We start from the raw sequence: 15,924 nt of genomic DNA on the forward strand, positions 1-15,924 counted from the left end.
TTTGCAGGGTAACGCAGTAAAAATGTTTCATGTCTGACCAATAGTTTTTGTGTGTTCATGTATGGACACATACATGAACTTGATAGGATATATAATATAACCTTTATTAGCAAATTGAACTTAAAGAATCATGCATAGGCCGACAAGCATGTATATTTTCCTGTAATACCATACTGTCTCAAAAATAAGCAAAATATCTTATCCCAACATTAGTTAGCTGTAGGCTTGATTATTTCAATTCCTTATTTTTAGAGTACCGTAAAAAGTATTTAAACACTCTGAAACCGTTTCAAAAAGCTGCTTCATTTACTGACAACAGGAATCGCGTTTCTCCCGTTGTCGTTTCTCTGCAGTCGTGCTTAGAAATGATCAAAGAAAGTTTTAGATACCTAAAGTATCCAGAGTAGCCAATGGAAAGCATATGTTTCAGTTTTCCTTTTGGATAAAGCGTACAGTTAAGGCTGCATCAGGTTTGCCTTGATCCTGCCTTTAGTAATATAACTATGTTAGTGAAATAGTCAATTATTTGACAGAAGAGTAAAGCAGCATGAATGGACATACTCAAATAAAGTAGATTAACATGGAGTTGAGTTAATGTGCTCATTTTGAGTTACCTTTCACCCCTGGTTGGTACTCAGCTATCTTTTATGTAGTTCATTGAAAAAATAGTGTAGGCTACATATTTCTCTCTGACACATAACCTAATGCAGCAGTTCCCAACCTTTTCTCTTTGGAGCCCCCCCCCCATGACCCACACTAAAAAAAATAGTTACATTGCTTTCAAAAATAAACTCGATTTTTGTATTGTTTCATTGATAAAATCAACAGAAAACCCTACAAACATTTGCTCTTGTCAAAATACATTTGTATTATCTATCCAGTTAATGTGTCCTCATGATTTTAGTTATGTGCTAATCTAATTTTAACAACCTAAGCAGATAAAGCCCCACGCAGCCCTTGAGATCTTTGGCGCCCCCTTAGGGGGTCTCGGACCTCAGGTTAGAAACCAATAACCCAACTGAATAAAAACAACTATTAGATATAAGCTAATTATTTGAGTTCACTAACTTGAGCAGCTTTAAATTTGGCCCATGGTTAGCCCACTGTTCAGCTTGTCATGTTCTTGTAGAAGACCTTCAGTGCTCCTCATCGCAGTGTGGGGAGGAGCTGTTTCAAAACGAGGCACCCACTCGGAAAGTAAAGGTGCTGCTCAGTGCAACAGAAGCTGTTCTCATGTCAACTAATGGCTCAGAGGAGACGAAGAAAGTAAAACATTTATTTATTCACCTATCGGAAAAGACTTGCGCGGTCACCTCCAACTTATTATTTTAACACCAGGACACAGTGCGCAGCAGCAGCTACACCCCGGGGCTGGTGAGTAGTTTGAGAACTGTTTTCCAGGAAATGTCTGTCGAAGAAGTGAGTCTGTAGCATCTGTCAGAACTCAGAGAGAGGTTGATAACTTTGGTTATTGTGTTGGTTTTAGGTTTACTGCCGACATTCACCCTCACACAACTAAAGACATTTGAGAAACATTTTTAACACCTGCTTTAACCTCCTATCAGAGTTGTTGGCTTTCTCCAACTTGGTCAATAACATCTACAGACGAACACCACAGCTGGTACGAGTACAAACTTTTTTTTTTTCTTTAACCAAGACTACAAGATAGTTAACCTAACTCGGCATGTTTGGACCCATAGGGTGCAATAAGTTAGACAGATAAACTGCGAGGTTGGCGTCCAATGAAATCTACTTGGACACAGGCAGGATTCATATAGCTTAGTAGTAAAGTAAAAGTGGGGTTATTCTTGATAATAAAAAAACCCATTAAACAACCAGTGACATTTACATGAGGACCTCCCCTTCATTTCCCATTTGTTACAGTTAACCGATTCGCTGTTTATATGTTTGCGTCTTTGTTTTATCGTTTGTCACCGCATTAAATCCTGACACGGCATTTTAATGACGACACATAGTTGCCATTATTGTCAGCCAGAGGTTTCGAGGATGCTTGATGACCTTATCGAATCATTGCATTTTGTTCCGAGTATCATCATAGTGTCCCAATTGTTTTACACCCTTCTAAAGTTTATGGTATGCGCGAATCCGGACTTTCCCGAGGAGCTGCTGGCCTCTGTGTTGGACAGCTGCCCAGGGTGGGTCCTCCACTTCCCCCCTGACAAATGATTAAAGCTGCTTTTTGTTTTTGAGGGTCTGCACGGGTGGTAGTGCTTGCCTGGCAAACACAGCTACTCCCATTTCAACACACACACACGTAAGAAACAGATGAGAGTTTGTGAGGAAGCTCTATTTTTTTTTTTTTTAACTTTACTTAAACAGGAAAGCCCATCAGTGATAGCCTATTACATTTGCTTGTTTAAGTAGAAAAGAAAAGGCCAAACTATTGCAGATACAAACCATAAAAAAAACATGGCACAAAATACAAAAGATGCTTCACATAAATATGCCACAAAATCAGAATAAAAAAAGTAAACTCCAAATCTCTCTAAACAGCATCTCTGACTCTTACAATAGCTGTTGAATATTCGTTGTTGTCTTGTGTCTAAATAAATAAAAAATGTGTGCAAAGGGTCACTACTAAGTACAGAGGTGAAACACTTGGTGTTCTCAAAAAACAAAAAACTTTTCTTGCACTCAGCCAAGACATGGATTTATCAATAGATTGTTTTACAGGTTAGATGTTGTTTCTGCTTTGGCATTTTCTGCCTGTTGCACCTCCTACGGTACCTTTTGGTCAGCTGATGTTTTCAGTCGTTCTAATACTCTCATGTAATTTAGACATTCCTAAATGAAGACCATGATTTCTACTTTCTTGAAGAATGTATTCAGGGATCAATTGGGTAAAAATGGGGACCTGGTTCTCATACTTAAAGCACAATAGTTAGTTTGTGGTAAGCACAAAGTTTCTTCAGTAGCCTCTAATGTGCTGTGTAACATTATAGTGAAATAATAAATGTGTTGACAAATAACTTTTTGTTAAACTATTGCCCATAAAGGTCCTAAACAAATCTGCAAGGAATTACGTAACGGGAACCTAATTTTCCAGTTGGTCAGTGTTAAGCTTTTCTCAGGCAGTGTGCTGCTTTGGTGGCTTCAGTGATTGAACACACACAGGTCATTGGCTAAATAATGTTCTTATTCTTCAACATGACAGATCCACACTCGATTCAGATTCTCTGGCTGTATCATTGTAAAATTGTGCCCTGATATCCCAATGGGTCTTTCAAAAAGCTGCTTGACATGTACTGACAACAGGAATCGCGTTTCTCCCATTGTCGTTTCTCTGCAGTTGTGCTTAGACATTATCAAAGAAAGTTAAAATTAATCTTCTCGTCTTCAAAGCCAATGACTATCAGTTATTATAAAACTTATATGACTCATATAGTTTCCTTAACCCCTCTAGAACACTGTGTGCAGATGCAGGTTTTCTCTAGGTAAACTTTTAGATACCTAAAGTATCCAGAGTAGCCAATGGAAAGCATATGTTTCTTTAAAGAGAAGATTTAAAGTTTTCCTTTTGGATAAAGCGTACAGTTAAGGCTGCATCAGGTTTGCCTTGATCCTGCCTTTAGTAATGCTGCTCTGGATCTTCTTTTATCAAGAATATGTAAGTTAGCTATGTTAGTGAAAGAGTCAATTATTTGGTTAAATCAGAAATCTGCTGAGTAGAAGAGTAAAGCAGCATGAATGGACATACTCATGTAAAGTAGATTAACATGTAGTGGAGGAGAAAAAAATCAAACCGATGTATTCTTAGTTTGTAATATTACAGTTCTATAAAATGGCATAGTCATGGGTTAAATGATGTCACTGACCGCTGCAACAAATACACTCTTGTTTGTTGAACTTATCATTTTTACAGCTGTTGGCGTGACACTAAATCGATTTATGTTGTAAATGTCACTACTACTACATTTGGTTGATGGGAAATTAAGACCAGTTTCATGTGGATGTCAAATGACTGCTGATGTAGAAAAGCAATACATTTTGAGTCTGCAGAGAAAGTCTATTTTTTGCTGTCTGTGCCTAAATATACCTGGATGCGCATTAGCAACTGCATTTCTACTGCTTTACTAACTACTGTGACTTGATCTGTTTCAACAAGATCCTCTGGGCTCAGCATTTTAGCATGTAATTATCTCTTTTCAGAAATGTAGCAAGATTATTCAAACAAAGACTTAAACCAAGCAGAAATAGAGTTTCTGCTTGTGCTCATAATCATTTTAAATGAAAATGCTCGAGCTGGTGGAAGACATGATTTTAAAGCCATGATACACAGAACAGCTGCAGTTGTTTTATTCATTAAATAATCCGTGGGCTGAAAAAACATTAACCTCCTTGTGTGTAAAACTTAGTGTTACACATCTCATTAAACTGCTAAGATCAACAAGGTGCTTTTTGATTCTTCTGATAGTCTGCAGAATCTTGCAAACACAATCTCTAGCAGTGTGGTTTTGCTATGTCACTTCCATGACCTCTTTTCACTGTCACAGAAATCATATTGTGAGTCAATATACTGTTACACCAGAATCCTTGTTAAAGAAATATATCGCTATCAGTCAGAATGAGTTGAAACTATAGTGTCCTACACTTCTTTGATGAATTAAAGTGCTTAATATGATCTCACACTATGCCTTGTCATGCACAGAAAAATATCAATATGCTTTTATTTTGATTCAATAAGATGCCTATGACAGAAATACCCAGATAATTAATTAATGTACCTTCTTATATTTGTTAAATAACAGCACTGCTATAAATAACAGACTCTGTATTTGATACATTCTTCTTTTTCTCCCTGACGTTCAGGGAGTGTGATATGGCCCTCTGGAAAGTCAGGGTATGTGTAAATAGACTATGAATGCAAAATAAAATCTTAAAAAAATGGAAATTGAATTTCACAAGTATTTATTCAAAACACACAATGAACAGTTCTAAATAATACTTTTGGCTTTATACACGTGTTTTTGCCAGATAGGGAAATATTTACTATATTAATCCCAGAGGGGAAATTCGGTTTACACTCAGCTCTTGCTCAAGGGTACCTCGGAAGTGCCCTGGCACCTCTCCAGCTACCAGACCAACTTCCATATTATGATGCCCTCTGGTTCCCAACCCAAGTCCCTACGGACTGAGCTACTGCTGCCCAAAATACACCTGCGCCTTTAAAATGGTCTCAAGCGACAACCGCGGGTGAAGTGCAAAATCCTGCAGTTCATGGAGGGTTCGCTTGAGGCTGGCTCCAGGAGCCCCAGAAGTGGCTCTGAACTGATTGACAGGTAGGCCCGGTGTAACGGTTTGTCTGGAGGCCTTACAACCCGCCTCAGCTCCAGCTCTCAGCCTGTCGTTAGGTTGACTGAAAGCTATGCTGAGACTGGATTTTCAGCATGGCGTCTCTGCCAATGGGTGACGTCAGTCACACTTTGAGGACTCTAGCCTCTGTACCTGGCGCCCGCACACTAACCACTAGGCTCCCGGCGGCCCCTGCCAACTCACTTTTCTGACCCAGACAGCTGATCTGTGGGGTAACAAAGTACAAGGCTTGTGTAGAATCAGAGGACTTGTATGGTTGAGAAAATCCCGTGCCAAAGGAACGGGCTATCTGAGGGCAAGGTAAAGCACTGAAAAAGATAGAGCATACACTTGAAGTGCTATTCATTAATTTGAAGTTGTTGTGATTTCATCTTTACCACAGAATGAAACACAAGTTTGAGTTTGGGAGTTGAAAGATCTGTTTAATAGTTCATGTTAACTGATGGTCTTAACCGACTTGATGGAAAGGACTGAGTCATAAACAAAAAATGATATATAACCCCGACCCCACCTCAGAACAGACCCATGAGCAGCACTAGCTACTTTTAGTGGCTCAGTGGTCTTCTCTTACCGTTCATGGCCAAATCAGAGCATGTTGAAGTGGTTTCCATCCATCACAGTGTATTTTTCATGCATCCTGATTTTGCACGAGACCTTAAGCTGCTTATAGCTCTAGATGAAAGGTTCAGTGCGGGTAACAGGGAAAGAATGTAGGACTTGTCTGAATACTTTTCTAGGCACTGGTCATATGATATATCTGCACTTTCTTTTAATTGTTTTGACCATATTTAGTGGACCGTGTCAAGTGAAAAGGTTCAGTCAGTAGTTATCATGATAGCTCTTCCTTCTCATTGTGTAAATGTAGGCCTAGTTTAAAAAAAAGCCCGAAGTTACATTTCTTCACTAAATCAAGTCAACCTTTACTCAAACAAGCCAAAAGCTGCTCATCTGTAGAGAGAAAATACAACTCCTATCTTTGAAAGGTAAGAATGAGTGGACAAAACCATGACTGTTGAGGGGGGGAAGGACTTTAAAATCCCTTCCGTCATTTCCTGTGACTGTGTCAGCAGGATGAAACACTTCTTACGTTACACACATTTGCCCACAATGTCGAACTGTACAAGTAGCTCTGAGGTCTTGCATAATGTTGGAAAAGTGTCAAAGATGTTGTTATATTCTCCCTCTAGAGGTCAAACTGTACAGTAGTTTGAATAAGCCTGACATAGAGGAACGCCTGAGTCTGTCTGTTTGTTACTTTTACAGGCAGATGGACATTATCTATCGCTTGAAATTGAACGTGTTATTTATGGGATGCTGTAATACTATTCCTTTCAGTTGTGTGTTTTGTAAGTTTAGGTTGGAATCAGGGGGGCAGCTACATTCAGCCAAAGCCTACTGGTCCTTTAACATTACTGACTTAAAATGTAAGTCATATGCTTCATATGTAAAGTAGTGTACTGTAACAGAGTGTGATTTTATATGCTTACGGTTTTGCATGAATATAAATAAACCAGATTGGTCGCAGATATCATCAGCCAAAAGAGGACTGTAGTAGAGTCGCTTTACACAATCACAAATGCCCTCCAGCCACTGTTGCACTCTGTTTCTCCTCTAACATTATTTTTAAACTGACAATGGGAGTGTGGTTAATTGACATCAACTAATACCATTGCAGATCACTTAAGAAGTATTATTTACATCATAAAGTCGTGGTATCTCAGGGATGACCTCACCAAGCTGTCTTCATCGCCCTGCTGCACCCTTCACCCTGTAAAACTGGTTTCTATTGGTCCCTGTGTGGCTGTGTTCACTGAGAGGCTGATGAGTAAGCTACAGCTGTCTGCACATCCAGCTCCTGTACTGTCTCTGCAGCCGTCCCCTAAACCATTCTTTGCTTGTTCTTGGCTTAAACACATCGCCCTACTGGCGGTCAAATGCTTCCTGTCCTATACCATACACACTAGCACATTTTTATTGTAAAAATTGAAAGAAACGGGCTGCCTGTTCATGTAGGGCTCGACATTCCTACGAGCTTAGTGGCCTGATTGAAAGCCTAATGAGGGAATCTTCCCGTGGCCTGCTCGGGCCAGTTAAAATACTGCCTTAAAAAAAAACGAACAGCAACATATAATTCACAATCATAATTCATAATTTTACACTTTTTCCTGTGATGCTGGTGTTTTGTCACTTATTCTTATGAGGTGATATCTTTAATGCAGGTTTAACGTTTCATAAGCGCCCTCAAGCATGTGTCATATCTACACCAGATTTCACAACTACTAAAAGAAAGTAAAGAAAGATGACGAGTCATATCTCACCCTCGGCTTCACCTGTACAATGAAGAGAGCCACACTCCTTCCTTTTGCCACATCCTACCTGTGTGCCTCATTCAACACAAAATACAGATCAGAGCTGGACATTGAAAATGAACGAAGAGTGGCAGTCTTACATCTGCACCCCCAGACTTGAGAAGATCTGTAGAACAGAACAAGCCCAGGCTAGTCATTACATTCACTGCAGGAATGGAAATATCAATCTGAAAAGAAGATTTATATAATTTTTTTTAGGTTGTTCATCTCCTGAGAGTCAGGTTTTTAAAAATCTGTTTAAAGCAATAATTGTTGATTTCATCTGCCAAAAGTGGGCCCCAGGCAGCACAAACACGTTGGGAACCACTGAGTTATCAGATTAAAAGTGTGCCAAAAATCAACATTTCAAAAATAGAAAATCATGTGAACAGTCAAGGGAGAGAGCCAAAGTATGAAAACACAAAGGAGTGTAAATGTCCCAGGAACACTGACACAGCGCTGGAGTTGGTTGAAACAAGAAGCAACTAAAAATGGAGTCTTTTGCCAAATCTGTCAATCAGTGCGGACAAAGTGAACAAAGTTGAGTGAGGAAAAGATAAGTAGTTTGACTGTTATTTTCCAAAACAAAAGGTTGGCTAATGCTCCTGGGTCAGTGGTTACGATGTTGGTGATGTATAGAAAATGCTAATGGTGGTAAAAAAATCTGAATTTTCTTGCACAACCAGCAGGAAGAGAATCATTTCGAAATAATAACACATTGACCCAGCCTGTCACCATCAAATTCACTTCACTTTTGCAAACACTGAAGATGGGCTAGCCTAGCATGATCAAATTAGACCTTTACTGACAACAAGCTTTCCTTAAACCAGCTTTTGCAGTTGAGGAAAAACTCCGCTGCTCATCAAAACCTGTAATTGTCATATGAGTAAAATGTAGCTGTATTCACTTTGTTCAGTGAAGATTAGCATTATAAGCTTTTTTTTTCCTTTAAAGAATCAATCAAGGAAAGCTTTGCTGACTCAGACTGTCACTCAGTTATTTGTGTTGAATAACATAATTAATTTTTGCTCTGTTTCATTTGAACTTTAATGATTAGCTCTTTGTCAGTGCACCTTATAGCCTATCACCTATCATTATACTAATGTAATAGGTATCGATAGATATACTAATGTGTTGAGATGAATCCAAAGGCAAGTGTAGTAGAACGTGATGTTCATCAACTCATCATGAAACTCTCACTCTATGTTTGGATGTTCTCACTTTACCTGCATCAGAGTGAGGATTGAATTATTGTTTAGTTGATAGCGAGTGCTGTCATTAAATGTTCTTTGTGAACTGTTGAATCAACCAGTTGGACTGGAACGACAACAAACAAGACTAAATACTATGAAATGAACTGTATGAGCAGAGAATCAGTCCTTCCAAACTGCATCACCTTCACTCTGTGGAGGAACTCAAAACTAAAATCCTATTGTTTATTGAGCAGAATATAATCTGTTTGGCCTAATTAAATCTTAGAATTTGAGAAAAAGATCTTAGCCGCTACACAGCCATAGTCCACACGTTTGTTTTTCACCAGTTTGTCCGGATCAAACCTCATTGAGTGTGTGTGAGTGTGTGTGTGTGTGAGTATGTGTGTGAGTATGTGTGTGTGAGTGTATATGTACTGTACAAGTTGTACAAGTTGTACTTGACTGACATCCCCCACCCTCACCTGTTGGTTCTGTTGTACCTGTTAGGCTGTGACTAATCGCCCTACATCGTACTAATTGGTCCATAGACTTCAATGACACCATTTTAGTCTTGGCTCCACCCACTTTGAACAGCACTGGAGGTTTGATCTGCCAGAGTGATGAGTGTGTGTGCAGTGCCGTAGAGCTCGCTGAGATTACAGTTTTTAGTCTTTTAGTGGACAGCTGAATGGCATTGCTGAACCTCTAGGGACTAAATCAGAAAAATGGTACGAAATAAAAAACAAAACAAGGTCAAGATTTTGAGAGCATACTGAATTGAAGTGTCCATGGTATCTGCCAACCGTCCAAAAATCCAATGACATGTTGATTCTTTAGTTGAAAGTACTGCTCATGGCTGACTAAAGTATTGCATGTCTATTACTCTACGAAGTGACTGATTTGGACACAGCCGGCTCGGGAACGGGCAGTCATGGCTCTTTAAATGTGGTGTATGAACCACAAACAATCCTAAAGGGTCAAGGCTGGTGTCTATACTTTTCCTGTTCTTAACAAATCCCATGAAAACTATTTTTTAGTCCTTCTCTTTCATGACTCTCTAGCTTTCCTTCCATAACCCCCCGCCTCTAGCGTATAGCAGTGCTGTTAATAGTAGTTGCTAGGCTGGAAACAGGCATCAGTTATTAGTTGCCAAATCTAAATATTATTGCCATTTTAACTTACCTTGTAATATCAGTCATGACGATACAAAGCAGTTAAGCCTACTAATAATGAAAAACGAAACATAAAACCATGTTCAGTAGTTTTATTATAATTACCAAACATAATACATGACCTTTTTCTGGAGCTTATACATCATAGAATTGTATTTCAATGGCCATCAGTAAACTTGTCCCTCCTGTAATTCTTGTAATTAATAATAATGCAGCGATTGTCCTGAACTTCACAAACCACGTAAATCTAAAACCATTTTCACTTGCTGACATCTAATCCACATCCAAATGAATCACACTTTGGATGCAATTTATTTGAGATATTCTCTATTATGTTAAAACGGGTTTACACTGAGGACAAAGGCCAATAATTGGTAGCCAATTTTTCAAAATGTCAATGCGCCAACTGTTAATGACCACCCGTTATTGATTTCTTCTGAAGACATAAAGCTCTGAAAACTAAAAAACAAATATTTAGTTTTGCTTCTTATGAATGCTCTTTAATTTTGCTACACAGTAGTCTACTGTAGTGCATCTGTTGGGACCGATTTACAACTATCCGTTTTTCACTTGAAAATAAAATGTTGGATCAAGTGTTAATGAGTTTTGATGGAAAGTAGAACAAAGTATGATAATCTCAGGGTTATATAGAAAACAAGAGGTAACTACATTTTTTTGTATTCCTTCATGTCTTAGTATTTGCGATGCACTTTGGGGTATAGAAAAACAATATCACTGCCTTCAGAAATGTATTTCTTATAGCTTGACTGCTGTTCTAATGAGATCTTTTGTTTGTGTGTTTCAGAAACTTAGCACTCACTATGTCTGATGGGGACTATGATTACCTCATCAAATTCCTAGCCCTCGGTGACTCTGGAGTGGGAAAAACTAGCTTCCTCTACCAATACACAGATGCCAAGTTTAACTCAAAGTTCATCACTACAGTTGGAATAGACTTCAGAGAAAAGAGAGTGGTAAGTTCAGTCATGTTAATTAATATGGTACAGTTTCTAAGTTTCTAACATCAGTCATGTTAGGATTTTCCCTCTGATCGATACGTCAGTAAAAGAACACATGTATTTACACTCTGCACTTCTAAGGTAACATATCTGTGTCCATGTGTGTGCTACTAGGATTTACGGCCGCCTAATCAGGGGCTTAAACGCATTCCCACGCCATTAAGTCTTGTAACAAAAGACTACTGATGAATGTTGCAACAGAAGTCCCAGTAATGACTAATGTTGGCGAACAGCAGGAAGCTCCCTCCTTCAGAATAAACACTTCATACCATTGGCAAACACCTGAGCAGTGTTCATATTTACTTAATGTTCCCTCTTTATTACTACTGACCTCAGGCTCCAAGAAGGTAGCCTGAATACTCTGTTTGATCATAGCTATAGGGACAGTCCAGCCCAGTTTATGTGATAAGACTGAAAGTCCATTGCCTACTTTTTAATTGCATTTTAGTTTAAGAAATAGAAAGAAAACTATGAATGAAAGTTACAGTAGCTATGAAACATTCACTTACAGAGTACACAGCTCAACTCACTGTCATGGTGAGAACACAGTAAGTTCTTTTACTGTCCTCAAACAACCCAGAGCTGTGCTTCCTGTACTTGAATCCATTAAGTATAAAAAATGAAACACCACACAGTCTTGATTTGTCCTGGTTATATGAGAGGTGCATGCTCTGTCAAGTTACGTCCGACTTTTCAGTCTTTTTTTGAACATTGACTGTACCTTGGTACATCCTAAAGTGTAGTTCCTTTTGATGAGCCAAGTTGACAGCACAGTATTTTGTTGCCTTGCATTTTTTCTCATCATAGGCTACTTAAAGGGATTCATCATACTTACTTAGATCATTTTTTTAAACTGTGGCCAAGTATCGAGATTGACACTAAATGGCTTTCTTTTTTTTTATTATAGCTGATTACATCAGATTAAAAACATTTAAAAATAGTTTCTTTTGTTTGAACTCACTGTGTCTCTGCTGTCTCTCAGGTATACAAATCGACGGGTTCAGATGGATCTTCAGGTAAAGGACAGAAGATTCACATGCAGCTGTGGGACACGGCAGGACAGGAGAGGTACATGAAACCCTCTCAAATCCAGTGTTTTCTTTTGTTGTTTTCCAAAAGTGACTCTACCTCTTTAACGACATTTCTCATGACAGGTTTCGGAGTTTGACGACTGCGTTCTTTAGAGATGCGATGGGTTTTCTTCTTCTTTTTGACCTCACAAATGAGCAAAGTTTCCTCAACGTCAGAAACTGGATGAGTATGTTCTCTAATATTTAACACTTCATTTACACCTTTAGTCATTAACCGACAATGCTATTAAAAATCAGGTCGCAGTTTGTTTGTTTTTTTCAGATTCAAGTGCACATTAGGTTAAATAGAATAGTTTTTTGCTCACCAAAGTACTTGTAGTAAATGATGACGAAACGCTCTGTGTGACTCTAGTAGAATTAACTATAAGCTGCTGTTGCACAAACAAATAACTGGGATAATAATGGAATTAAACATTTGATTTCCTTCTTTTTTTGCAAACCTGAGCTAATGCTTCTGTTGTGCTCACACTTTTTTTCCCCAGCTGATTATAATACATTAACAATGTCTTGATATCTTCCTAAAAAAAAACATAAAAACAAGACTTGAGACATAATGCGTAGCTGTATGTATCTTTCAGGCCAGTTGCAGGTTCATGCCTACTGTGAAAGCCCGGACGTTGTACTGTGTGGGAACAAATGTGACCTGACGGATCAGAGAGCAGTCACTGAAGACGAGGTCCGTGAGCTGGCAGAGAAGTATGGGTAAGTCTCAGCTTTGAGCTGTCTGTACATGGACCTCTCCCTCAGTTGTTTGTCAAGAAGGCAGGGACTGCAATTTGTACCTTAGTCTGTGCAGCAGAATGTTGTACTAAATTCATCCTCCTTGAAAAGCAAATGTTTGAGCACATGTGGAAAATATCCTGCTCTAACCCTACTGGACACACCTTTACTGAAAACACAGCTGTTATAGAGTGACAACGTTTTATTTGGAGTATTAAATCAGCGTTTCACTTAAAACATGTGGTCGGTATCTGTTGACTTTTATTGAACTGTTTAGCTATATGCCTGTGTCCTATTCTAAGTCTTCACTTGTTTGATTAGTTTTGTTAATAAATAATAAATGATTATTGCATGTATAGAGTTATATTTCAAAGCTTTGATACTCATAAGACTCAGAACATATGCCAGGACAACAGGAAACAGCTGTAAATTGATGCTAGATAAATATTGTAATTATATGACGTGTCACTATTTTCCAAACACACATATTAAACTCCCAAAGGAGCAACACTGACGCTGTGACTATGTTGCTTCACATGAGCACAGAAGGTTGTCATGATCTCATCACACATTGCAATGTCCTGCTGCTGTAAACACTCAACAAATCAACACATTTTTAATCATTTCACTTCTGAGAGTAGTCTGCAAACATGCACATTTCCCCCTGTTTGAGTCACATGTCGATAAAGCACATGGACCAGCTGATTCATAAATAGCTAAGTCATTAACGTGTAGTACCTGTATATTTGTGAGGCATTTCTATAGATTTTAAATCTGACAGTTTAATGAGGTGGGGCCTGAGAACAACAGAAAAGACTCAAGTTAGTTTGTTTTTCGGCTGCTTTATGAAACTTGTGGAAAATTATAAATCAAACCCAGCCCTTTTCTGAAATGCTGTTTTCTTCTCCTGCTACATAAGTTTGTGTTGCATTGTGGGTGTTCTATGTCATCTGTTGTCGTCTTTATAACTAAAATTTTCTTCCATGCAGAATACCATACTTTGAGACGAGTGCTGCCAACGGGCAGAACGTGAACCAGGCTGTGGACGTCCTGCTGGATCTTATTATGAAGAGGATGGAACGATGTGTTGACAAGTCCTGGATCCCCGATGGGACTGTCCGAGTTAATGGACCCACCAACCCAGACCTCTCAGAGGCCCCTGAAAGGAGCAAATGTGCATGTTAGAACGAAGGCTGAACCACTTTGGTCACTTATCTGTGCCCATAATATTGGTCAAAAATAGGAAGTAATCCAAGTTGAAGTATATAAATAAATAAATACATTATGTAATGTAATATTTGTATTCCAAGTAAGGTGGAATTTATAATTTATAATAATTGTTTCCTTTAACCCACAAACCAGTTCATTACTCACGTCCCTTCAGTGAGATGCTGTTTTACATTTTCAGAGGTAAATGTCTTTTTATAAGGGCATTTCAGTTCAGTTCAGTACAATTTATAGGATCAGTCTTCTGAGAAGTTGTTATTTTGAAAGCGTGGGGTATTTATTTCTTGTTGTGCCTTGATTAAAAGTCCAACTTAGGTCATCAGCTCTTTATGCTGATCATATTTTTCCGGCATGAACTTTCTGCTTGAAGCAGGAAGTGAGCTGCCCTGCCAGATGTGCTTTAAATATAATGATAATTCATATTTCACTCGCTGTAAAGTAAGCGTAGATTCACACTGTAATTAGGAAAGAAGCCACCTCTATTATTCCTTCTGTAGTCAGATCATTTTAGGCTGTGTTACCTGCAGTCATCTCTGTTGTTTGTATGGTAGTTACTTCAGGGTTACTTTTAGCAACTTTTAGGTAACAAGTATCGTACTACTGATGCTTTACTGAATGTCCAGCTGCAATTTCATCAGTGTCATAACCAGATGTCTTTCTGCTCACATTGGCCATCTAACCTTAGCCTGATTAACTTTCACAACTTATGTAGTTTCTTTTAGATTGTTGATCCTTGTTTCCTCCAAAATGTGTTTTATAAAATTCAGTGAAACTAAGTTATCTATACTTCATTATGAACAGCAACAGGTTTTCAGTAATGAAAGCATTGCTTCTCCAAGAAATAATCATTTCATAAAGCAGTAAAAAATGTGCATTCATTCAGCAGGATGGTTATTTTTGAAATTCAAATGATTTATAAATACACCATCTTACTTGAGCTGTTCTGTCACTAGACTTCAATTCAACATGGGGACAGTTTTGTTGTGTGTAGGGGACACACTTCAAATATATATATTTAATTGAAGTATATATATGTATATACATAGTTTATAAGAGCTACCTCTCAATCAAATTCTCTCAAATTCAAACAAGTATTTTCTGATGTCTGATAGAAATACTATTCAGAAGGCTGAGAGCTGTTAGAGTTATTAAGAGTGGTAATCATTTTGTTGAATCGGCAATACAAATTTTTTATAAACTATTAAGCCCAAATTTTCTTATTGGTATATTTTTAAAGCAAGACATAAAGATTCTAAATCTTCTTCAGTCGCATCGGTTTATTATAATATTTATTATAATAAGGGTCTTTACACTGTTAGTGAAACACTGGAATTGTAATGGGAGATTTTTGTCATAGCTGTAAAGGTTCCAAAAAAACCACATAATTTGTTTTACACCGTCATTCTGTCCTTCATGAATGGTGAATGTGATGTGAACATAAAAAGCACGAGTATATTTTCCCATTCACTGTCTCAATCTACATATATGTGAAAAGCTATCACTAAGATTACATTTGATTATATTAGCAAGACTACACGATATGTTTCTTGTTTTAAAATTGTGCCATATAGTTTCATATACATAATATGTAAATGATGTCCAAAAATAAACATTTTTATTTATGTATTCCCTGAAGCAGTATGTCATTTTATGTGATCATTCTTGAACAGCTTGATATAGGTAGTCTATTTCTGTAGGTAAACTGGATATATCCTTTTTATGTGTTTCTTTAATGAAATATAAGCACAACCTTTGAATTGTAGGGATTTAACATTTTCCCATTTAAGCTACAATTTCTGATTAATGTTCAAGATGCCATT

The 15,924-nt window shown here is 38.0% G+C and overlaps 1 protein-coding gene across 1 annotated transcript; it reads left to right on the forward strand.

The window, feature by feature from the left end:
- The first annotated feature begins 1,162 nt into the window (after positions 1–1,162).
- rab27a (RAB27A, member RAS oncogene family) lies at positions 1,163–15,730 on the forward strand. The gene is made up of 6 exons (XM_020661084.3): positions 1,163–1,374; positions 10,853–11,021; positions 12,049–12,134; positions 12,221–12,324; positions 12,736–12,859; positions 13,867–15,730. The coding sequence occupies exons 2-6, from the start codon at positions 10,869–10,871 to the stop codon at positions 14,060–14,062; spliced, it is 663 nt and encodes a 220-aa protein (XP_020516740.1). The 5' UTR covers positions 1,163–1,374; positions 10,853–10,868; the 3' UTR covers positions 14,063–15,730.
- The last annotated feature ends 194 nt before the right edge of the window (positions 15,731–15,924 follow it).

The sequence above is a fragment of the Labrus bergylta genome, chromosome 3, assembly GCF_963930695.1.
Source record: "Labrus bergylta chromosome 3, fLabBer1.1, whole genome shotgun sequence".
Classification (NCBI taxonomy): Eukaryota; Metazoa; Chordata; class Actinopteri; order Labriformes; family Labridae; genus Labrus; species Labrus bergylta.